We start from the raw sequence: 23,368 nt of genomic DNA on the forward strand, positions 1-23,368 counted from the left end.
CCCTCTGGCCAGGGCTCCGTCCCGAGCCCCTCTGAGGTGGCATCGTTCCTCCTGGGCTGGAGCCGCCTTGACGGGTGCAGACGAGTGTCTGAGCCAGCAGCTGCTCAGCTCTGCACCGCGCCGGGGGAGCCGGGGCTGCAGTTTGAAACTCGCAGGAGGCTGCAGCCCCATGGCCAGAGTTCAACCCCCCTCCGACAAACCAGGGGGCTGGGGCCAGGTCCACTGCTCCAAAGTGCCTTTTATTTGACCCTCTAAACATATCTGGCCACTCCCTGGAGGGGGAAGCTGGCACGTCTGCGTGCCCAGCCTGTGATTCTGGGCCGGGGGAGCCATTGCTGTGTGACCCCAACCCCCATATGTGGGCCAGATCTTCAGCCCCTGTCGGCTGCTGCCCCTCCATGGAGCTCCACCCCCCTTTCCAGCTAGCAGCCACCCTTGGGGATTCCTGAGGCCTCCATTGCATAGCGAGAGCAACAACAAGTCCGGGGAATGGAGGGCCCGGGGAGGCTGCCAGGAGTGGCTTTGATGTGGGGATTCACATGCACCCAGCCACCCTCCCTGCGGGGCCAGCGCAGCCCCAGCCGGCCTATAAAAGGAAGTGTCTTTTTTCTGCTCTCTCCCCAGTGCTGCCCGGCCGTGCTCGGCAGGCGCTCCTAACACAGCCGGTTCCAAGTTGGACTGTTCACGGCTCCGGCTTGGCCCCGCTCCCCGCCTCTCCCGGCCATCGATCCATTGTAAACCAACTGCATTAGCCACTTCGTCAGAGCAAGCGGCTAAAAAGAGAGAGACACACAACCCGGCAGAGAGCTGGGTGCTGGGTGAGAGGGCTATCTCCTTCCCGGGCGCACCCCTCTCCCCCATGCTCACTTCAGGGTCCTCTGCCCCCACTCCGAAGAAACCAGCTTGGCTAGGAAATTGCGAAGTGACCTGCCGATGGCAGGAGAAACCCCTCCTCCCCCTGCTTCAAACCAACGTGACAATGCGACGGTGGGGCCTGATTGACGGCTAGCCCGGAGGAGCCCCATCCTGCCATGACAATCCTCCATGGGCATGTGCAGAATATGGGGATCAGGAGCCCAGAAGTTAGAGCTGGAATCCCTTCGCTAACGCAGAGGATGCTCCTCCTTGTCCTGGCCCCCAGAGGATTTGCCCTGCACCCCGTTCTGGGGGACCCCGCCGTGTTGCTGACTGCAGGCGGGTGATTTATGGCTCAGGCTCTCTCCCCCACAACAGGCGCAGGGTCTCTAAAGACCAGGCTGCCGGCCCCACACAGCATTGCCTGTTATCACCTGCTCCGTGCAGACACTATGGGGGCCCGCACACGTACCCCGAGCGCCAGGGTGGTGCGGAGCCTGCTTCGTGCTGCCCTGCAGCCCCCGGTTCCTGCGGAGAGTTTGCCGATGACCCTGATTCTTTGCTTTTGCCAGGGGTGCCGATCCCAGGGCACCTCCGCTGGGCCCAAGCAAATTAGGGGGTGGGGTAGCAGGAGGACCGCAGCCACCCCTAACCCTGCTGCAGGACATTTGCTGAGACTACAAGCCCCTTCTCCTCCCACGCACGGCTGAGACTCAGCCCCCCCCCCCCACTCTGCAAAGCTGCTGCAAGGAGTCAAAGCCCAAGTAAAATGCTGATTACGGTTCTGATGATCAGTGTCTAGCGCAGAGGCTGCAAATAACAAAAGGCATCTCCGGCGTGGGAGCTGGGAGCCCAGGCACCAGCCTTGTACTAGTGAAGGTTAAACGCTCAGCACAGGGAAACCCAGCTTCCCCCGCCCTGCAGTCCCCAGCATCCCGATTTCTGGCCCCCTCCCCAGTGCTGAGCCACTTACTGTCCTGAAGGTGATTCCACTTCTGTCTGGGGCTGGAGCGCCGGCACCCGGGAGCGGTGGTGTCGCCTGCCAGTTCCCGGCACTTGCCTGCTCATCTTGACTTTGCCACAGAACTCCTTCAGCTTGTCTGCATTCTGTTCCCGAGGAGCATGCAGCGTCCTCGCAGTTCAGCTTGAGAAGTTCCTTGCGAGGGAGGGAGGGAGGGAGGGGAGAGAGGAGATGTAAAGGCAGCCCCGGCCTGGCCTGCAGACACCTCCAGGTGCACATAGGTAAAGATGCTCCCCTCTTCTGTATAAAGGAGCCTCGTTCCTTGCTGGGGCTTCCCCTTCCTCTGCTGCTGCAGGCAGAATTCACCTCCCCATCCCAAGCCGAGTCCCACCCCTTCCACACACACACAACCATGCCCGGCTGCAAGGCAGACGGCGAGGGAGCTGCACAGATCGACGCTAATGAATCCTCCAGCCTCTTTATTTACCAGTAAATATTGTCACGGGTGAGCAATTGCAAGAGGCCTGTGCCTCTCCCCTTTCGCCGGCAGACGCGAAGTCCAGGCCGGACAGTTCTGAGCCCCCCGCAGCCCTGCTGCAGCAGTGACTTCGCCCCGCTCCCACGCCCACGGAGAGCTGCAAAGTGGCTGAAGCAGGCCAGGAAGCAGCCCTAGGAGACCCTGGGCACAAGCAGCCACAGGGGCCCAGAGACGCTGCCATCAAACCAATCCACGGCACGAAAGGCAAAAAGCAGCCAGGGCTTCAGGTCCAGGAATGTCAGAGGACGTCCAAAACCTTTGGCTGATCAGCGCTGGGGAGACATGAGGATTCGGTTGTTTTGGATTTGGGGGACTTGTCCGGGTCCAGCGGTGTAGCCGGGCGCGTGCTGGCAAGGTCCAGAAGGGAACCCGCCGTGCGCTGCCGCTCTCCTGACCCTGCTGCAAGGAGCATTTCGCCTCTCGCCAGCGGCTCTGGACTTCAGTTTGGCTTTTCCAAGTTGACGTGCGCAGCAACGTGTCGGCGGGTTTGGGTCCCCTCTGCCTGCGCTCCTCGGGCACTGGGGCCGCCTGCTCGCCTGGGGCTGGGGTGACTTTTGGAGCCCCTGACACCCAGACTCTGGGAGATGTGGGGAGGCCAAATACCCCTCATTTGTGACATGCCAAAGCCCCACTGATCAGGGCTCCGTCGGCCTTTGGCGGAAAAGCAGTGGGGAGAAGGAGGAATGGGGAGGGGCTGTGGAAAGGACTCGACCCCCCCATCCCAAAGCTGTCCCAGGCCATGCAGGTTGCTCTTAGTATATTGACCCTCCCACCCCCATTCGTGAAAAGCCTTGCGCCTGCGAAGTGATTAGAGAGCCTCTAAAGCCAAGCTCCTACCTCCACCAGCTCCTTTCGGCAGCATCCTCCTCTGGGCTTTGAGCCTGGCTCCTCCGAGCTGCAGAACGTCCCAGACGCAGGAGGAGGCTTTGCAGCCACCCGCAGGCGCGAGCTGGAGTATCGGGGAGGTCGACGGGTGAGGGGGACACACGACACCTTGTTCTAGTGACCAACTGGAAAAGGAGAAAAACAAGGAGTCCCCCCCATGTCTCCCCCCGGCAGAATGCACTTTCTTGGCAGGGCCCTTCACGCCTGTCCCTCAGCACTGATGCCCCGCTCCCCGGCCGGCCGCGCACTGTTTGCCTGCTATTTTTGGCAGCCTCCTCAGAACTCCTCACAGGCTATTAATAATGAGAGTGAGAAATTCGTTTGGCCTCTGCTATATAAGGAAAGGTAGCAGGCTAGAGGCAGCTAAATATACTGGAGCGTGCGGAGCCGGGGAAAGCGGGAAAGCTTTGGCAGCGAGTGTGGAAAAGAGATTGTTTTGAACAATGGAAAGACGGACTCACTGCTAGCTAGCGCGGGGCCTTGGCACGTGGGAAGGTGACATTGCTCGGGGGCTGCGCAGGCCCTGGCAGGCCCCTGGGCTGCTCACCAGGCTGCGGGCACGCGTGTGGCTTGCGAGGGCTTCATGGGAGATTAGCCACACCGCCTGGCTCCCCTTCAGGAACCCAAACGAGGGCTGGATTCCCCCAGGTGCGCTCAGTACCCAATAGGCTGCGGAATCGGGCCCCAGCTCTAGGCCCTGTTGGAGATTCTGGCCTTAACTCCTAGCCCCAAACCGCACCCGGTAATTAACACCCTGTTTGGTTTCCATAGTGGAAGCTGCTAGCCAAGTATGCAAGGCAGTAGCAAAGGCAGATGGGCAGCCCCCAGGCAGACCTCCCGGATGAGGGCATTCAAAGCAAACAGCAATGTTTACCCATGTCCTGCCTGCACCTGGATGTACAAGGAGTCAGGCAGGTGCTCGCTCTCTCTCTCTCTCTCACACACACACACAACTTGTGTACACATGCGCTAGGGGAAGCTGGGGCCCTGGGCTTGAAAACTAGGCCCTAAACCAGCTAGAACTGTGGTGTGGAGGACTGTCTTGGAATTGCAAGCTCACTTTAAGACCTGGATGTGTTCCTGGTCCTGCTTGCAACCTAGGGGACTCTGTAGGGAAATCTGTGATCAGAGTAGCTGGGCCTCTCTGCCTAGGGAGCAGCCTGCTTTGTCTCTCTCTGTTTTTGGGTTCCCGAGTATCATCATTCTGAATTCTAAGAAATCTAGTGGGGCGCTGCAGCCTTCCAGCCAGCATGTGTAGGCCTTTCTCTAATTTCTCTGCGTGGGGGTTGTGAACATAACAAAAGTCACCTGAAATACCAGATTAAACTACAGCAAACATGCCAGGAAATTAAAGGGCTTGAAACCTGCTATAGGATTAATTCCAGGGTCCACTTTAGCCCAAGAGATGGGGAAGGTTTCACACACCTGGGTCACCAGCCCCCTTGTGCTATCCCATGGGCTGGCAGCCCCAGCTCAGGTCTTTAAGGAGCATGGGGCTCTCACAGCATAGGGGAGCCAGAGCTGTACTGATCACCAGCATTATCTGAACCTGCCCCAGTGAAACGTCCCCAGCAGCAGGATGCCTACGCCCAGCCCCAATGCCTACCTGGCCTCCCCCTCTGCATGGCAAAGCATCTGCATGTGAGGCATGTCCCACACTCACAGCCAACCTCATGTCCCCTTAGGACATGCCCTGTACTGCACATCATGACCGCTCAGGACGTCACAGCAACAGAGAGAAGGATAGGGAGACCTCAGATCCTCCTGCCCCTAAAGCACAGGCCTCTGGGCTAAAGGAGACTCTGTTTGCAGTACGGGGCCTATGAGACACAGTGACACAGTCCGATTCCCTCCAGGAGGGGGCCACGGTGCACAGGCACGTGAGCTCCCCTGAACGCCAGTTCGTTACAGTCCAGACTCACTCAGAGGGGCCCCGTGGGACGTATCGTCGGAAAGCTGCCTCTGCACCTGCTTGAGTCCCTGTGTCTCCGCTGCGCAGAGCGGGGCCCTGGGGGTTCCCTCTGCCAAGGCTGGTGATAAGCTCCCTCTTCCTAAGCCCAGAGTTGCCCCTGGAGGACAGCTAACGTGCTGTGGGTGGACTGTGGCAGCCAGAGGCTGACCACACCGGGGTGTGACACATCCAGCATGTCTGGGGCAGGGGACGCTGGCAGAGGGGTCCCCGCTTTGGAGCAGCGATGGGAAGGCTTTGGGAAGCACTAGGCAGAGGAGACTGAGCTGTGGTGGGTCTCAGCACCTGTCAGGCTGAGCTGGGAGGGGAGCAGATAACAAACAACGAGAGCTGGGGCGCTAATTAATGAATGAATTATAGTTCAATACCAAGATGCACTTTCCCCACCCCGGCATTTCTCAGGGCCTCTCCCTTCCTGCTGCCCTGCTCAGCAGGAATTTAAGGGGAGCCTCTCCCTGTGCTGGAATCTGCACCCAGGGGAGCCTTGTGCATGTGGGCCCAGCTCCGCCTCAGTGCAAGGACAGGGCAGGTCCTTGAGAGCCGTGCTGCCAGGAGGACCTGCAGGGAAAAGCTTCACTAGGCAGCAGAATCTCCCCACGCGAGGGGCAAATCTGGCGGGTGCTGCTGGGGGAGCGAAGTCCAAATCTCTCCACTTCGGAGACTGGCTGCACCAGCCCTGGAAAGCTGCGTCTCTCTGGGCCTCGCGTCCCATCCATGCAGAGGGGATAATAGCACTTCCTGTCTCCCACCTTTGCGCCCTTCAGTTGTACGCTCTTTGGAGAATGAACTGCCTCTTACTAGAGGCCTCTGTGTGCAGGGGCCCACGTCTCGGTCCGGGCTCGTGCAGCGCCCGGCGCACTGGGGGCCCCTGTCTCAGCTGGGGACTCTTGTTGCTACCGTAATGCAAACAGTAATGGGCCTGAGGTCTCCTGGAGTCACTGGGCAGGCGGCTCTGCCCCTTAGAGACGGGGTCTCCTTAAATCAAGGCCCTGAGACTCGACAGCAAGCAGCATGAAGTCTGGCCTTTACCCACGCTGAGTATCCACCTGGCACCTGCCTAGACGCCCTGCCCAGCGCAAATGGGCTCAGGGCAGCCGGATCCACGAAGCAGCTTCAACACCCCCATACTCAGCACCTCAGCTGGCCCCACCCTCGCAGGCTGCTCCCCCCATACCAGGCCAGTATCCCAGTCTGCCCCAGCCTGCAGACCCGTGCGCCTCTCAACAGAGCCATCCCTGAGCGCGGCTGTTCCCCCTGCATCCTGTGGCCCCAGCAGAACAGACGTGGCAGCAACCGTCCCCTGGATCTGATGAGCTCCAGAAGCAGCTGGCAGTGCAGGTGTTACCCTGCTGTTAATGTAACGTGCGGGTGGGAACCGGCGCAGCACAACCAGCCGCTGTCATTCACAGGAGTTGGCTACAACAATTATTAGAATAATTTCCCCTTCAAATCCATCTTCTCTTGTTAATGAGCAGGTCGTTAACCTTTATGGTGTCAGTGCGAATTCATTAGCAAGTGCAGCTAAATCACCACCTAGCGTCCAAGGTAATAGCAAGGCAATCCTGGACTGTGGAAACCAGGGTGAGTCTTAACTGCAGCTGGGCACCCCCGAGCTGGGCAGGGGGAGATGGTACATTGAACCTTGCTGACAAGATGACCACTACAGCGTCTCTAGGTACAAAGATTTTTAAATGTTTGTCTAAACTTTCCCTCAGGGAAAGAAAAGTCTTTGGGCTTGCTTCACTGCCAGGCCTTGGGCTTTCTCCTGGCCTGGCCTCCCTGCAAAACTGGAAGGGGCTGCTGGCAGACCTTACCCTAAACACCGGGCTCTCAGCACCACACACATCCCTAGAGGCAGAGCAAGGGAGCCCAGCAAACATGCTGCAGAGGGCTAGGGGGTGGTTTTCGTTTTGGTGACACAACCAGAGTGCAACCGCCCCCAGGGATATTGTCAGTTTGGGCCTTGGATAGCTCCTCCCCTTGCCTGGTACATCAGGAGAGACAGGCTTGGTGCTGCAGGACCATGGCAGGGTCTCTGGAGGACTTGGCTAACGGCATCCCCACGTGAGCTGTAGCTGCCTCTCAAGAGAGGGGAGAGCAGATGCTGAGTTGAAGGTCCCAAGAGGAGGGGGGTTGGGGGCCAGTGCAGACCCCTTGTGCAGCGCTGCTGCCTTGGGGCAAAAAATAACCTGCAATTTCCAGCTTACCCCCATACCGAGGGCTTGCAGAGGGTGCAGCTCTATCAATGGGGCCGCACTGGTGTAATGAACAGTCCAGCAGAGAAGGTGTCAGAGCCTCAGGGTTAGTCATTCTTCCTTTGTGTTGAGGTTGCACTAGGGACTCCCGTCAGAGTTCTATGCCCCGTTGCGCTAGGCGCTGTACAAACAGAACAGAGTGTCAGTCCCTACCCCAATGCACACCACAGGCTAATGATACTAATACCTAGCTCTTTTCATCAGCAGGAGGCACCTGCTGTCTCATTGGACGCTTAGATTAGGGAGAGGCAGCGTGGCCTAATGCACAGAGGACAGGGTTGGGATTCATCCAGCAGGCTACCACTAGACCCCACCTGTGATCTCACCAGGTGCAATGCTGATGAATCTCCACTAGGGGCAGTGCTGGCTACAAAGCTTTCGCCCCAGAGCTAAGGGGTGGTTTGTTCCCCACCTAAGGTAAAAAGCCAGGACCCCAGGTGGGGGTTGAGTAAGAACATGAACTCAGCCTCAGGGTCATGGCCAGCCCATGGTGCTAAGTGGGTGGGGGATCCTGGCTAGATGGGCAGGGAGGATCCTGGAGCGGAAAAAGTTGAGACGTGGTCATTTTAAAAAGAACAGGAGTACTTGTGGCACATTAGAGCATAAGCCCTTTCGTTGGCTACAGCCCACTTCATCAGATGCATATAGAATGGAACATATATTGAGGAGATATATATACACATACAGAGAGCATGAACAGGTGGGAGTTGTCTTACCAACTCTGAGAGGCCAATTAAGTGAGTGAAAACACACTTGTGAAGTGATAATCAAGCCAGCCCAGTACAGACAGTGGCCATTTTAGGAAGCTGTAACTTAAAAATGATGAAAAAGCGGTAGGGCTGTTGCCACGTGGTAACAATCTGGCTTTCAGGTGGCCAGATCCTGCCCCATAGCTCCAGGGACTAGGAGATGGGGAGAGCTTAAGGGGCCTGGGGCAGATGGGGCCATTTGGAACCATTAGACAACCAGAGAAATTTAAGGTTTGTTTTTTTTTGAGCCAATTGGAAATTGAGCCTAAGCCAGCAAAGGGAGGGAAGAGGCTGCCCTCAGGAGCAGGGGCTGTGCCCAGGTAGCACAGTGCACGGCCGGGTCATCTCCTGGAGCAACTGCTGGCAGCAGCAGGCGCGTATACGCCAGTGCACGGTTTATAAATTGTACAGTAACCTAGATGGCGTGGGCTGGCGAGGGGGAAAGAGGTGAATTCCCTCCACTTGTTGAAACAAACCAGCCCCCTAATGTCACACAGGCTCCTTCCGGCTGCTGCAATCTCTACAGCAACTCTTTTCACGGACAGCAGGGCAGCCCCGTTAATCTCTTTCAAGGACTGCACTAATTAATAAACCTTCCTCAGCTTCATCAGGAGGTACAGACAGCCCGTGCGCCGGGACACTTTGTTGAAGCTCGATCCCTGAAGCTTCAGCAATTTTGCTTTCCAGTGAAATCAATAGTCCACATTTGCATCTCCTCCTGCTTCCTTAGAGCAGCCCTCAGCGGATGCACATGAAGCGCTCTCCCTCCACGCCCAGCCTTGGAAATCTTAGTTGTCAGGGCTTTTTTGCCAGGGACTGCGGCAGCCTTTGCACTTAGGGCTGGTTCTGCGGCTAAAGCACATGGCTGGATGTCAGAGATGGGGGGAGGAGGGGTGTCCTAGGGCTAGAGCCTGTGTGCCACCAGCATCAACTCCCACCGTATTGCTCACCAGCACAGAGGCTGCCTTTGGAGTATATCAGCAGTGTCCTCTAACAGAGGAGGACCACAGCAGAGGGCTGAGCAATCACAGACTCAGAAATGTGGGGCTGGGAGGGACCTAGAGAGGTGGCAGGATCAAGTAAACCCAGACCAGCCCTGTTACGTGTTTCTCCAACCTGTTCTTCAAAACCTCCAGTGACTGGGATTCCACAACGCCGCTTGGACACCTGTCCCAGAGCCAAACTACCCCTAGAGTTAGAAAGTTAGTCCTAATATCTAACCTAAATCTCCCTGGCTGCAGATTAAGCCCAATACTTCTTGTCCTACCTCCCATGGACAGGGAGAACGATTAATCACTGTCCTCTTTATAACAGCCCTTAACACGTCACCCCTCCCTCTTCTTTGCTCCAGACCAAACTTTTTCTAAACACTCTCCTCATAGGTCAGGTTTTATAAGCCTTTTATCATGGTCATTGCTGTCCTCTGGACTCTTTCCAAAGTGTCCACATCCTTCCTAAAGTGTGGCACTAGAATTGAACACACTACTCCAGCTAGGGCTTCACCAGTGCCGGGTAGAACGGGACTATTAGCTCCTCTGTCCTACATACAACACTCCTGTTAATACACCCCAGAATCATAGTCACGGTTTTTTTTGCAGCTGCATCACACTGACGACTCGTATTGCGTTTGTGATCCATTATAACCCCCCAGGTCCCTGCCAGCAGTTCTACCACTTAGACAGTTATTCCCCATTGTGTAGTTGTGCATTTGATTTTTCCTTCCTAAGTGAAGCAGTAGCTTGCGTTTGTCTTTACTGAATTTCCTCTTCAGTCCTAGCCTGAAAAGCAAGAAGTCGAGTCAAGAGCAGTTAGTGGGATTGTCTCTCAAGGTAACCGCCCTGAAACAGATGGAAAGTTAGCACAAGAGGTGGGAGTTGAAGAGATCATTCTCAGCAGCTCTGTCAAGCTCATTAACAGACAATAGCTATTGGCACTAAAGTAGGGGCACGCACCCAAAGCATCTTTGGTGGGTTTCATAAAACCCATGACGTTTTATATTGCGGACTCTGGGCCCTCCCTGGCTAACACAGAGAACCGTGTCTAGGCAAGACCTACAAGACCCAGCACAGGATGCTCCAAGCCAGTCTCGAGCAGCCTCTGAGTTCTAGGTGAAGCATGTTTCAGCCATCTGCACATTTAGAATATTGCATCCAGCTCGTGACAAGTTGCAAATACAACACTCAGCTGGGCAAGGCAGCGGCAGCACCATTGTTATTAATGGTTCAAAAGTGCTTTGCAGACACTGAAGATAGGGAAAAGGGAACAAAAGGATATTTGAGTGACTGTAGGCAGCGTATTTTTCAAATGGAAGAGCCCCACATTTGGGATGCCTGGTTTAGACACCCCCTCAAAGTATATCTAGAGAGACACAGGAGCCAGAAGTAAAATAAGCAGCAGCAAAACAACTTCCCCTTTTATTTGCAAGAAACGTGGTTTTTAAAAAATCATTTTCCAGTCTTGATCCAAGTGACACTGCAATCAAACAAACATGAAATTAAAGGTCAGACAGGTTGGGCAGCTCCAGTGTACAGAACAAGGAAAAAAATCAGAACAAACTATTTAAAACTGGATCTCAACATTGCAAGAGATTCTGGCCTCTGACTCAAACATCTTTACTAAACACAAGTGTGTGTCTGAAGTACATTTACACTGAAGAGCGAGGAAAACAAAATCAAATTCAGCGGATGGTTCATCTACCAGATGTCTCAGCTTTTAACTTCCACACATGGGTAACTTGTAGCCATAGAGTCTCTAACTGTGAAATTATAATGCATAGCCATGCAGAAAACTTCTTATTGCAAGGTCAAACTAGGATCAGGGTACTTAGGTAACAAATGAGCAATGATATTAATAAAACCCTCGGGGAGGAGGAAAGGGAGTTACAGGATTTTAAACTAATGCTTTCGTTGTACACACTCCTACATCAGAGGAGGATCTTCTCTAACATGGGCTGTTGTCTTTTTCCAAGCAGACAATCTGCCCACACCCTCTTCCACCCTAATGGAGATTTTCACTCCATCTCCTGCTTGTCAGGGTTTTTCACTGACCTCTTGTCCCTTGATTGACATTAGTCTCCTAGATTCCAAATTCATTTATGAAAAGCTTCTCACACTTATCAGTGCACAGTGAGGGCATGTGTATGTACTGTACATACTTCTTTGTAACTTCTGTTAGGGTGAAGCAATTTAGAGGCACAAAAGGGTTAATATCTGAAGTGCAGAACAGGGTTTTTTTGGGGGGTGGCTGAGGGGGTGTTTCCTGCACAGGGGGCATGTTGCACAATAAAAGAATACTAATGGCAAGCAGGAAATCTAACTTTCGGGACTTGTGATCTGCGGTCATAAGCCTGCATTTTGAGATGACAAATGACTAAGGACAGGAAGCTCTCCTACCAAAACTGGTTAGCAAGGAGTCTGTAGAAGGCCTATCGTCTTCTGCAAAATGCATGTCGTCTCCATGCCAGGCAGGAAACAACTATTCTATCGCCAAGGGTGCAGTCAGCCAACTAAAGCACTTCAGTGTAAGTGGTCAGTTCCCACAGTGAAACGGGAGGAAGGAAAAAACCCTCAGCTAAACAAAGGTGCTGTCAAGTAATAGCTGGACAGGTTTGAATGCTTCCCCCTTCCGACACAGGAAGGCAGAGCGCCAGTGTAAAGGCACACCATGCATCTCCTGTGAGAGGTACTGATTTCTGCAGCAAAAGAATCCCTAAAAGCTTCACTGCTGCAAACAGGCTGAGAATTCCCTGCAGGGAGGACCTCCCCAGGACGAAAGGGGAGTGACAAGCTTAAAGTATGTGCCTAAAGGAGGAGAGGATTAAAGGGATATCTACCATCAATTTAAAAGAGTTTCATGGATGACACCCTGCCCATAGGTTTCAGTACTACTCACAGCAACAGTAAATTTCAGACAGAAGTGTGATTTTTAACTTGACTGTGTCCCTTTAAATGGAGAAGTCTGGTGTTACCTTCGCCCTGGGTGGTGGGGGAAAGGCAGGAGTGGATGTGGGATTATGGCAACATGTTGGGGGTCCCATCACCTAGGGGGAGAACACCCAGGCTGAGCCCACCACAGAAGTCTGGAGAGAGGAACAGGAGCGCACACATGCTGCGTGCTAGAAGTGCAGTCCACGCTACAGTGCACTATCGAGTGAGGTCAAGAACTACGGCTGGCCTAAGTCAATTGGGCAAAATGCTCATGTCTTATTAGCCAAGTAGAAATAAACACAAAATCCAACACTTGTGCCTAAGGAAGACATCCGATTGCACGGAAACATTAAGTTAGCAGCAGCCATGACTACATTCAATGGGGAACACTCCCTCAAATTAAATAGTGCCTTTAATCTTCATCTGGTTCAACGCAAGTCAGTAGTGCAGCAATATAAATACAATTTAGGAGTTTAAAGCCTTTTGTCTTTCAGTATCCAAAAAAGGAAGCCAATGAAACAAGTTACCAGTTTAATTAAACACAAAGAAAGGCCATGAACTAAGTACTCCTCCTAGAGGGGCAGAGGCATCTGACACCCCAATGAAAAGGGCAAACACTTGCCAAGGATGGAGGTTTGGCTCAAGAAAGCAGCATGTTGAGACAGACATGGCAATGGGGAGGGAGCGTCACACACAATCACTCAACTCCACGTTGTCATTGACTGAAAGGGACCTGTAGTCCAGAACCACGCTGCCCACCGAGGACACACTCCATACCGGGACGTGCCTCTGGGAGCCACCTGCAGGTATTCAGGCAAAGAGGATTTGAATGGTCCCTGTTTCAGTCAGTTAATAAATTTGAAGTGTGCATGTCAGCCGTCAGTCAAAACAATTCAATGCTAGGAGCATACACAGGACTACTCAATGACAGCACAACAAAAGGCTACCGAGGTGCCAGCTGGAGGGGGACGTCCAGCCATCAGGGAGTGAAGGTATCCACCCATGTTTGTCTTTGACGTGTTTAAGTGTTAGAAGAAAGGACAGCGTCATGGCATCTTACAGCAGGGAGGGCAGTACTGATATTCTACAGTGTTACTGAGCACACGTAGAAGCGTTTCAGAATCTACACAGTGTGCCGTGGAGCTGAATAAACATCTCAGGGCTTTGGAATTAAGCTATTAGTCACAGATACCAGAAAGGCAGGCACTCTCCTTCCCATTAGCAAACAATCCCCTGGGTCTGGTACGAACCCAGAAGGGCTGGCTGCAGGGATGGGGTGGCCCGTTCAGCTGGCTAGCACAGACTCTGGAGCTGGGCTGTTCACTCCAGCTAAGTCTTCGGCATCTGATTAGGTGCCATTTTATCTCCATTCCCAATGACAAGACTAACAATTTAAAACAATTACAACCCCCTAATAGCTGTGAACGGAAGCAGCCCATTCTGGGTGAGCGCGGTATTTTGAATGTCCCCCACTCCACGCGGTTAGCTGGTGTGAAAGGACAAGGTTAATTTTTTAGAAAATGGTGCTTAAATCAGTGGAGAGGGGTGGGGTAGAGAGGGGGGGAAAGCTTTTTCTGCAGCTGACGTAGCATGTGAGCTAGGTTTGTTTTTCTTTTTTAAAAAGGTCAGTCAGTGTGCCATCACTATTGGAGGCTGTGGTGGTCTGATGGGAGCCCAAAGCACGGCTCTCCCTGACCCTCCTTCAGAGAGAAGAAACCTCCAGTGGGGAGAAGACTGAAGGTCCATGGGAATTTTGCCTCCATTGCAGTAGGAGGTGGGTGGGTCTGTGCTTTCACAGCTGTGGTAAGTGGTTCTGTCCTGTTGCATTCCAGATGCCAGGTAGTCTGTATTTCACAGTTCCTTTTCCTCCCTTTGATTTCCCTTGAAGTCAGGATTCAAGTACAACCAGTTCTAGTCGAACCACAAAAACAAAGGTAGTTTCCATGAAATAAGTTAGCAGCTTTGACCTATCACGATCCAGCTGGTCTCCAAGGGCCCCCCTGGGACAGGGGAATGGAGTTGCCCCCCTTTTCGCTCGGTCCCCTAGCTAAAGGTGACTTAGGGCTTGGCTATAAGATCTCTTCCCTCTGGTTCTTCGGTTTGGGCAGCACCTGTCCATTGCGCAGGGAGCCATTCTGACTCCGGAGTAGTTTCCCTTTCTCTCGGTCCGGCCATGTGAAGATGGCTTCGTCGCTGTCCAGTTCAGATTCGGAGTGCATCAGGCTGGTGTTGAGGACCTGAGCTTTCTGTCTGCTGCCTTTGAAAGAAGCCAAAGAGAATCCCACATTAGAAACACTTTCAACGTTCTCAGTAACATACACTAGAGCGAACAGGAGAAGGGATCGCAGGCTCACTCGGTGCTGCTATTAGGCACAGATCATCCGTCCAGAACTCAGCGGAGTCTCCTGGAGCTATCCCCCAACTCCCTCCAAGAGCCACCGAGCTTGCGGGACAAGAAACCACCCCTGAATTTGTTTCAGGCATCGTGACACAATCAGGGTCACACATTCATGTTGAGATGCTCCAGGACACAACATGCAGAGAAATTGGTGAGGTTGTCAGGGTGGATGAGAGGTGTTTGGGGCTGTCACACCTCACTGCCCTTCGGAGAGGGCACTGCCTAGATATAGTTCTATTGGGGTTAGAGGCTGTAGTAAAGAGTAGGCAGGGGTGTGACAGAATATCACTGCTTCTCCTCCGGCCTGCCAGGGAAGGAAGGTAAATTAATGGGCTGAATTAAGATTAAATTCACAAGGGCGGAGGAGAGACATGTTTACTGATACTGTCAACAGAGGAAGTAATTTAGATTTCAGCTTTTACTTTATGGTGAAATGCAACATTTGCTCTGGAAGTGGGAACGTTCCCATATGTAACTGGGCAAAGAGACATTCTGCTTAGCAGACAATATCTGAAGCATCAAGGAGGGAATTTAGTTACTAGTGAAAAGTGAGAGTTTGAGGTACATTTGCCACAGAGTGATGGTGGCACAATAAGCCCTTTGTTTGGTGGTCAGGCTCTTCGGTGCTAGTTGCCAGATAGACTTAACTTGGGTGGGCATGTTATGGGAGGGGGAAGCACCCGCTTTCTTCAATGGCATTCAGACTTGGGCTTTCAGGATGCATTGCTCCCACAGACATGGCAATACCCTCCACTGCATCATTAGGTACTGTTCACTTTGCTGGAATGCCATTAAGTAGGAGAATACTAGGATGAGCAATTATTTTCAGCTAGCAAACAAAGATTAAGGACTATTTTCCATGCACTGTTAAAACAACCTCTCCCTTTCATACAAACAGTAGGTGAAGAGTCTCATTAGTAAGAATTATTTTAAGAGCTAAAATCTCTCTCACTCTTTGGAGGGTGTGTGTAAGTTCTACACATGCTTTGCAACCTCTTCCTCCTACCCTCAGCCACATTCCCCAGCAGCAATGATTCGGTGCAGGCGTTCTACAGATACAAACACACCATTTCTAGATCACCTGCATAACAAATGCAGCCATCTCTGGCGTGGAGGGTGACAACCAGCAGGATGCACCAGGTGAGAGGGGGGAGGGAAATACTGGCCCAGGACACAGGGATGAACCCTATCCTGGTGGAAAAGGCCAATGGATTCTGTGTTTACACAGAGCATGCACAACCTGGGTTTTTAAAAGCTCTTGTTCCCATGGGGGACATCAGTCTTCCTAGCCAGCATGGCAGGCCTTCAAACCTGTGATCCCAAGGAATCTAGAGGTTTAAAAACTCTTTGCTTAGGCCCCTTCCCATCCACCCACCCCAGTTCATACTCACTACAGTTACGAGAACCTCTCTGCACACAGCCCCATTGCCTAGTTGTCCTACGGCAACGACAAGAGGGAACAATTAACTTTGACATAGACTCTTGGGATATTTTTAAATGGACATTTTAGGCTGGAGGATTTGGGGGGGGGGGGGGGAGGAGGGGAGAAGAGAGAGAAAAATCACAGAGCCTATCGTCAGAAGAACAGACCAGGCTGTGCAGGAGCCTTTTGAGAAGTCAAATTACTTCCTGCTGTTCGTTGGCCAGTCCAAACCCAGTATGCCGCTCCATTTCTCAGCTGCAACGCGTATGTGTCAGGGTCTCAGCTCTGGGATCCAGCCGAAAGGTTTAATGAGGGCAATGTGTTTTTAATCCTGCTAGAGATGAGTAAATGTGTTCAAATAAGGCCCAAGAATTGAGCCCCAAACTCTTTACAGAAACAGATTTTGGTTACGGTTTTGCCCATCTCGTCACTGCTTGGATCTGGCTGGGTTCAGAACCGGAAGTACCGCAATACCAGGAGTGGCTGTTCATGTGCTTTTTCTAACGTGACAGAAGCTGGAAATACCAGGACAGAGACTATTCTTAGGCAGTTTCCAGCCTTTCTTCTAGACCAAAGAGGTTTTGATGCTTTGACTAAGTGACCAGTCTCTAGATCTGAAGCAAGAGTCCAGACCTTCTTAGCATCGTCATCACTACTCAATACCATGCTAGTTTCACACTGCGATTTTACATCCGCAGGAGCGGGATTTCTTGTGTCAGCATTCTGCAAACGTTAAGATCTTCTCTCATGTTTTACCTGCTTTGAGGTTTGGTTTTAACTCCAGACTCTCCTGATCTGTGGCATCCAAAATCTTGTATCTGCTTTTCCTTTTGGGTTTTCCTTTCCGCCTGGACGGGGAGGGGGAGGAGGAAAAAAGTTAGTCTGAAGTTCATATTTAGACAAACCCAGACAGGAAAAGATCTAAACGTAAGAGCTGTATAACTTGTTTCCAGTTTTATCCATAGGAGAGAACACTATATTAAAAAAAAGTTACTTTGGTCGCACAATTTTACGCTAATCAAAATCTTGCATCCAAATTGAACCTTGAGTTCTAGGACCTTTATGTTTCACCTGTACCCCTCCGCCCTACTCTCCCCTCATTACACCATTGTTTACACTCCATTCTTTCTAAATTGGCAACAAATGACACACTTTTAGATACGGGAATAACAGAGCCTATGTAAAGTGACCTGCTTAGACTATCCGTTTGCAAGACCTCGGACTCAGGAGGTAGCTACACGCACTGAAGTGTCAGAGATGAGGGTTTAAGGCAGGGGTCTCCAACTCACGGCCCACGGGCCACCTGCGGCCAGCGAACCTCCCCAATGGCTCCAGCAGTTTTGGGACCAGGTCTCTCCCTTGGCCCCACCTGCCGCCCCCGGGCGCTCCCCCCACAGGCAATTTAAAATGTCCCGGGGCCCCGGCAGTGCAGTGGAGCTAAGCGGCGTCTGCCTGCTTGCTCCATGTGTCTGCCAGCCCCTCCCTGCGGCCCCGGAGTGCGTGCTGCCCCCACCCTGAGTGCCCCTGCGGCCAACGGGAAGCTGTGGGGGCAGTGCCTGGAGGAAGCAGCGCGCAGAAGCCCCCTGGCCCGCCCCGCCTTGGAGACCCAGGTAAGCATCACACCCCCGATCCCCTCCCAGAGCCTACACCCCTCACCCCTTCTGCACCCAAACTCCCTCCCAGAGCCTTAGGCAGGTGGGGGGGAGGAGGGGAGTTTTGGGGGGCATGAGTGACATTATTGGCCCGCTGAGAGGATTGAGGACTGGCACTGGCCCTAAGGTAAATGGAGTTTGAGATCCCTAGTTTAAGGGCTCAAGTTATTACCTTTTACAACAGCAGACCACAGTCCAGGATAAGATTCCAAAGGCAACCACAATGACAAAGGACGCAATGATCACATACAGCACACTCCATTCTGTGACCAAAAAAACCCAAGAGATACACAACTTAGCATCTCACGCAGTTCATAGCTGGGACTTTAGGTGAGACGTCTTGTAGAAGGTCAATCATCACAAAAAGGAGCCTCATCACTTAATAGCATTCAAGAGACCAGCATTCTATTGCCAGCTCTAGCACTAACTTCTCTAGGGAAATGACACATTTCAGAGCTGATTTTCCAGGCCCTCTCTTTGCTCGTGTCTCTGTTGCCCATGCCACTTGCAAGACACTTCTCCCACTATGTATTAACTTATTAAAAAGTTAGTCCTCCATGGCAGGGAAGCATCGGTCTGGTTTAACAGTGAATTCTGCTTCTGTAGCATAATCACACAAAAGGTTGGCATTAGATTTCCTTTAATGGAGGCAGAAGCATGGGCAGCGAGTCCACTTTGCTGTGTGAGCCAGGGAAAGGACCGGGGTGCTAGCCGTATGCTGAAAAAGGACTCAACTCTTCTCGTCGGAGTTTATCATCTGAGGGCTTTGGAGATCAGTTTCCCTACCAAATATTCACTGACCAGGATAAGGACTCTGCTTCTGCTCCCATTAAAATCAATGAGAGTTTTGCCATTAACCACACTGGGCCCCAAATCCAGGTAACTGGATGTTAGGAAAAACCCAGCTGAATTAACGCTGGAAGACAACTGCTCTTCAGCACGGCCAGGGGTTTCATGCACCATCTGTTCAACTAGGCAGCACTCCGCTCCTTCCACGCAGCCCTTTTCAAGAAAGGAAATCATCCCCCTTCCCCCCGGACCCTCCAGACTGCACATACCACAGTTACTCTCGCCCTCCCCCATCTGCACTTTGATGAAGTTCTCCATCCAGAACGGGTCACAGATGCAGCGCTTGGTGAAGGAATCGCAGCGCCCATGCTCGGAGCAATTCAGCTGGCATGCTGTGGACAGGAATGGCTGAGAGTGAGGTTAGACTGAGACTTAAGCAACAGACAGCACATGATTTAGAACTGGTATAGTACAAAAGAATAAAATGGCGAATATAATATAGTTCCCAAGCTGCCCAATCCCATGGGGATCAAACTTGAATCCACTCACCCGATAAGTATTTTTTTCCCTTTTCTCATCGGCTTGTGAAACCAACCTGATTTCTCATTTCTGGTTTTCATTTCTTAAGAAAACTGAGCTAAATTTCTCTCTAGATCAGATAGCTAGAGCTGCAAACAGATCAGCTGTGTCTGAGCCTCTCCAGACCCACTGAGAAAGTTAAGGATAATTAACCCTCTCCCTAGGTGGCTTTAGTGAGATGGATGCCAAGCGTGTCTTCTTTTTCAAGCATGTTAAGCAGAGAGCAAAGCTGCCCTGTGGTGCTGCAGTGCTCTCCCATAAACAGGCCAAAAGGGAAGAGGCAGGTTCCCAGCACAGCTTACCTGGAGTAGGAATGGGGATGCATTTGTGATGATCACCCTCTCGGCCAACACTGGGGATTGAACCTGGCAGCTCCAGATCTAAAAGCACAAGTGTCTCCAAACTTCAGCTAAAGAGCCAAGCTCTCAAGCTGAGAGCTGTAATAGGCTCTGTGGAGCAGACACAGGTGTGCGCGTGTGTGGGGGCGGGCGGGGACAGAACACTCGCTGCCCAATGGGTTACACTTTCATTTACTATTGGAGCTAGACCTAGAATATTTTCTTGGGGGAGGGGTGATGGGAGGGGGTAACAACCTGTGCCAGGCCCCCTGGTCCCGCAAGCATCTGTAGAGGGAGAGGAACAGATGTTAGCTCCTTCCACCATTACTCCTACTTACTGACTGTATTAATTTCTAGTGCTCGGAAGATGAGGAAGTCCGACTGCTGTTTCCGGAGTTCACTTTTGAGTGTCCATGCTACATCGTGCCCTTTGAAGATCTGATGGGGTGGTTGGTTCTGCACAAAGAACACCATCTTTGTGCTGCAAATCAGACACGAGAAAACATTACCAAGAGAATCTGGCCACAATTACATGTCAACTGTTCATCCCTACATTCCAGAAAGAGAGAGTAAACAGACATTTAAGCAGCATCTCAGCATGCCATCATTATCCATTCTGATTCCCACTGGAAAGTGAATCTTGCTTTAATACCCCTTCATCGCTCCTACCTCTGCTCTGTGTACGGCTGGATCTTTTGTACGGTAATGTCCGAGTCCAGGACGCCCAGCAGAACGCCTATCTGACGGATTAACATATCCTTCTGCCTTTCCGTCAGCTGGCTGACATTAACATCCAGTATCATCTCCACAAGATTGCTTTTCCTTGGATCTAGGAAGAACACAGAACAAGCACATGGGCTTCCAAATGACAGCGTGGGTGAAAAATCTTGATTTTTAGAACCTCCCTAGAACACTTATTTGGGACACAAAGTGCAGCATCTAATAGTGAGGGGATCATAGAGATGACATGATCTTTATACATAATGGCAGGTAGTAAGGCTCTGTGCAGTGGGGCTCTCCACATGGAGAATGGACCAACACCTTTAAAGACTATAGGAAAACAATTGTTTCCCTCCCACAATTTATGACACTTGTACTTTCCCTAGCTGAGTCAAGAGCTCAGGAAATTCAGAAGGATGAGCATAGAAGACCCGTGAATTTTCCATCAGATGTCCAGTACGTTACAGAAAGTAACTGAATACAACGCCTCAGCTCACCAAGAGATATTATATATATATATATATAAATGAATGAATGAAGCTGGCTATAGGAGTTTATTTTTAAAAAAGACAACCCATGTCATTCAACTGGGTATATGGCATCAGTACAGTCTGCATTGCTATATCACTTTTCATCTGAGCCCCTCAAAGCAGTAGCACATTATCTACTTCCCGAAAGTTACACTTATTTTACAGATCGACAGACTAGAGACTGAGTTGCAATAGCTTATCCAGAGTCTACTGTTCATCAGGCATAATGTTCCACATCATTTAATCAGCTCCCTCTAACTTTATGTTAAGACTTTTCCTGCTCTTGATGGATTTTGGCGCATTCCAAATATAGACACATGCGTGCGTCTGACGAAGTGGACATTCACCCACGAAAGCTTATGCTCCAATACATCTGTTAGTCTTAAAGGTGCCATAGGACCCTCTGTTGCAGGGTACAAATAGAATTCTTCACTGTTACTAAGATCCTGAGTATTGCAACCTGCTTTTGCCATTGCCGGGAAAGGTGCAGTCATGGACACTCCAGTTTAGAAAGAATCTCCATCGTGCAAAGAGCACGAGGACTCACCAGCTTTGACTTCCACAGTGGTCCTATCTGCATCACTCTCTCCTTTGGCATCCGTCACTTTCAGATGGAACGTGTATGTCCCCTCCACCAGGTTGGAGAGGAAAAGCACAGGGTGGTGGTCTGAATTATTTAACACCTCCTGGGAATTTGAACAAAACTAATATTAAGAAACAAACAAGGCCGCTGCAGATTTGACCCCTATACCACATACTGAGCTGGATCACGCCACACAGCAATCAGTGTGCAGGAACCAATGTTATACTCTCCCAGGAGCTATTTGCCAAGAGTCTAGCTAAACCTCACTACATCTTCCATACTTGTGCAATGCTGCATATTCCCATTACAGAGACCACGTTTTCCGCACTCACCCCAGCTGCAGGACTCGCCTCGTCCCGGGTCCACAGGTAGCTGACAATTCCCTTATCATCCCAGGATTTGGACCCATCCAGGGCTGCTGTGTTGGTAGGCAGGGTGACGACAACATTCCCAGCAATCTTTGCCACTGGTGGCTTGTTCATCTCTAAACAAGTAGATGAAAAATTGTTACAAGAATTTGTTAGCACTTAAGTATAGCATCAGGAGCTATGCTGTAATCCAGGCATCCATAACTTGCAGGGTCTCGCTGGACCCAGGCTTAAATGGGGGTTCACCCAGATACTGCAGGATTCAGTGCAGTTTGTTCTTCCTTCAGTCGGATTTGAATCTGTACCCCAGTATGGTGCTGGGAGGGGGCACTGTGCTGCTCAGATGACACACAGGAGTTCCTGACTATGCTCATATTAATGATCCCATAGCGATTTTTGTAAGAATAAGTGTTAACCGCAAGGTCCTGGCCAAATTCGGAACAAGATACTATGTCTTGTGGAAGTGAATTCTGTTAAGTAGTAGCAACAGAAACGGATATTGATTTACAGGAACAGGAATTACAAGACTGGATCAGACCCATGGTCCATTTAGTGCAGTATCCTGTCTCAGACAGGTTCCAGCACCAGATGCTTAAGAGGAAGGTACTGGAAACCCCCCAGTAGGCAGGTGACAATCTGCCCCACAAAGGTCTCATCCTAACCCCTAACAGGTAGAGACTGGCTTAAGACCAAGCATGAGATTTCATTACCCTTCCAAACCTCTCATTATAGCATTAACTATTTTAATGGGATATTCTTGTTATCTGTATAAATCCCTCGGACTCTTACTAAAGTTTTTGGCCTCAATGACATCCTGTGCCAATGAATTCCACAGTCTCATTATGCCTTGTGTGAAAAAATATTTTATCAGGCTTGAATTCGAGTCCTTTTCCATTTCAGTTGAAGTCCCCTCATTCTTGTATTAGGAGACAGGGAGAACAAAAGTTCCTGCTCCCCCTTCCTCTAGGCCATTCGTTATTTTATAGGCTTGTATCATGCCCCCTGATAGTCCTCTCTAAACTAAACACTCCCATGTTTTTCAATCTCTTCAAATGAGAGTTTTTCAAGGCCCCTAAGCTTTTCTTCTTACTATTTTCATTTCTTTGTATTATCATAGTGCCTAAGATGGACCAGGACTCCACTGTGCTAGGTGCTGTACAAAGAGAACAAAAAAAGTTCTTGCCCTTCTCTGAATCCCTTCCAACTCCAATATCCTTTCTGAGATGGGGTAACCAGTGCTGCCTATGGTATGCCAGGTGAGGGCAAACCACTGCTTTGTATAATGACGTTAGAACACTTCCTGTATTATTCTCCATCCCGTTCCTTAGGCACTTTGTTTGCCCCCCCCCCCCTTTTTTTTTTTTTTTTTAAACCACAGCTGCACAGTGGGCAGTGGTCTTCACTGATTGCTCTCAGTGATTGCACAGGTCTCTCTTCTGATGTTACAGTTCACTTCTGAGTACAACTGGACACACCTTCTTTGACAATGACATTAACTGAGCTCTGGCTTTGCAAGCTCCTTTCATCTTTGACAGTCAGTGTGAATTCGTATGTTCCAACCTGAAGCCCAGTTACAGTAGCAATGCTGCTGTTGGCATTCTCCAGTTTTACACCATCCGGGCCCCTAGCCAAAACAAAAGAGCATTAGTGTGTGCCCATGGACCTGGGATCGGGTCTCATGCCAATGAACAGCGGAGTTAAACTAATAACAGTAAGTGTAGTTACCAGGTAATATCCCTGCTCCTCAGAAGGAGACAAGCTACCCGAGCATATAAAGAAAATTTATTTCTTCCAAACTCAGGCAATAAGACACTAAAATGGGTAAATCCTACATACAGTATATTCTGCAC

At 51.1% G+C, this 23,368-nt stretch overlaps 2 protein-coding genes across 3 annotated transcripts in view; both read right to left on the bottom strand.

The window, feature by feature from the left end:
- Window positions 1-3,324, bottom strand: part of LOC128827738 (uncharacterized) — a 35,721-nt gene extending 32,397 nt beyond the window's left edge. Inside the window, exons 1-2 of the mRNA XM_054011819.1 lie at window positions 3,192-3,324; window positions 1,829-2,011 (exon numbers count right to left, since the gene is read on the bottom strand). The gene's annotated coding sequence lies outside the window, so the exon portion shown is untranslated. The remainder of the gene's footprint in view (window positions 1-1,828; window positions 2,012-3,191) is intronic.
- Window positions 3,325-10,594: 7,270 nt separating this feature from the next.
- Window positions 10,595-23,368, bottom strand: part of KIAA0319L (KIAA0319 like) — a 54,547-nt gene continuing 41,773 nt past the window's right edge. For both annotated transcript variants that reach the window (XM_054011552.1, XM_054011553.1), the window contains 9 exons: window positions 22,994-23,142; window positions 21,483-21,634; window positions 21,115-21,253; window positions 19,987-20,146; window positions 19,656-19,798; window positions 18,670-18,792; window positions 17,784-17,874; window positions 16,716-16,807; window positions 10,595-14,395 (listed from right to left, as the gene is read on the bottom strand). In XM_054011552.1, the coding sequence (XP_053867527.1) occupies window positions 14,208-14,395; window positions 16,716-16,807; window positions 17,784-17,874; window positions 18,670-18,792; window positions 19,656-19,798; window positions 19,987-20,146; window positions 21,115-21,253; window positions 21,483-21,634; window positions 22,994-23,142 (1,237 nt within the window). In that variant the 3' untranslated portion in view covers window positions 10,595-14,207. The remainder of the gene's footprint in view (window positions 14,396-16,715; window positions 16,808-17,783; window positions 17,875-18,669; window positions 18,793-19,655; window positions 19,799-19,986; window positions 20,147-21,114; window positions 21,254-21,482; window positions 21,635-22,993; window positions 23,143-23,368) is intronic.

This window comes from Malaclemys terrapin, chromosome 22 (genome assembly GCF_027887155.1).
Source record: "Malaclemys terrapin pileata isolate rMalTer1 chromosome 22, rMalTer1.hap1, whole genome shotgun sequence".
Lineage (NCBI taxonomy): Eukaryota > Metazoa > Chordata > Testudines > Emydidae > Malaclemys > Malaclemys terrapin.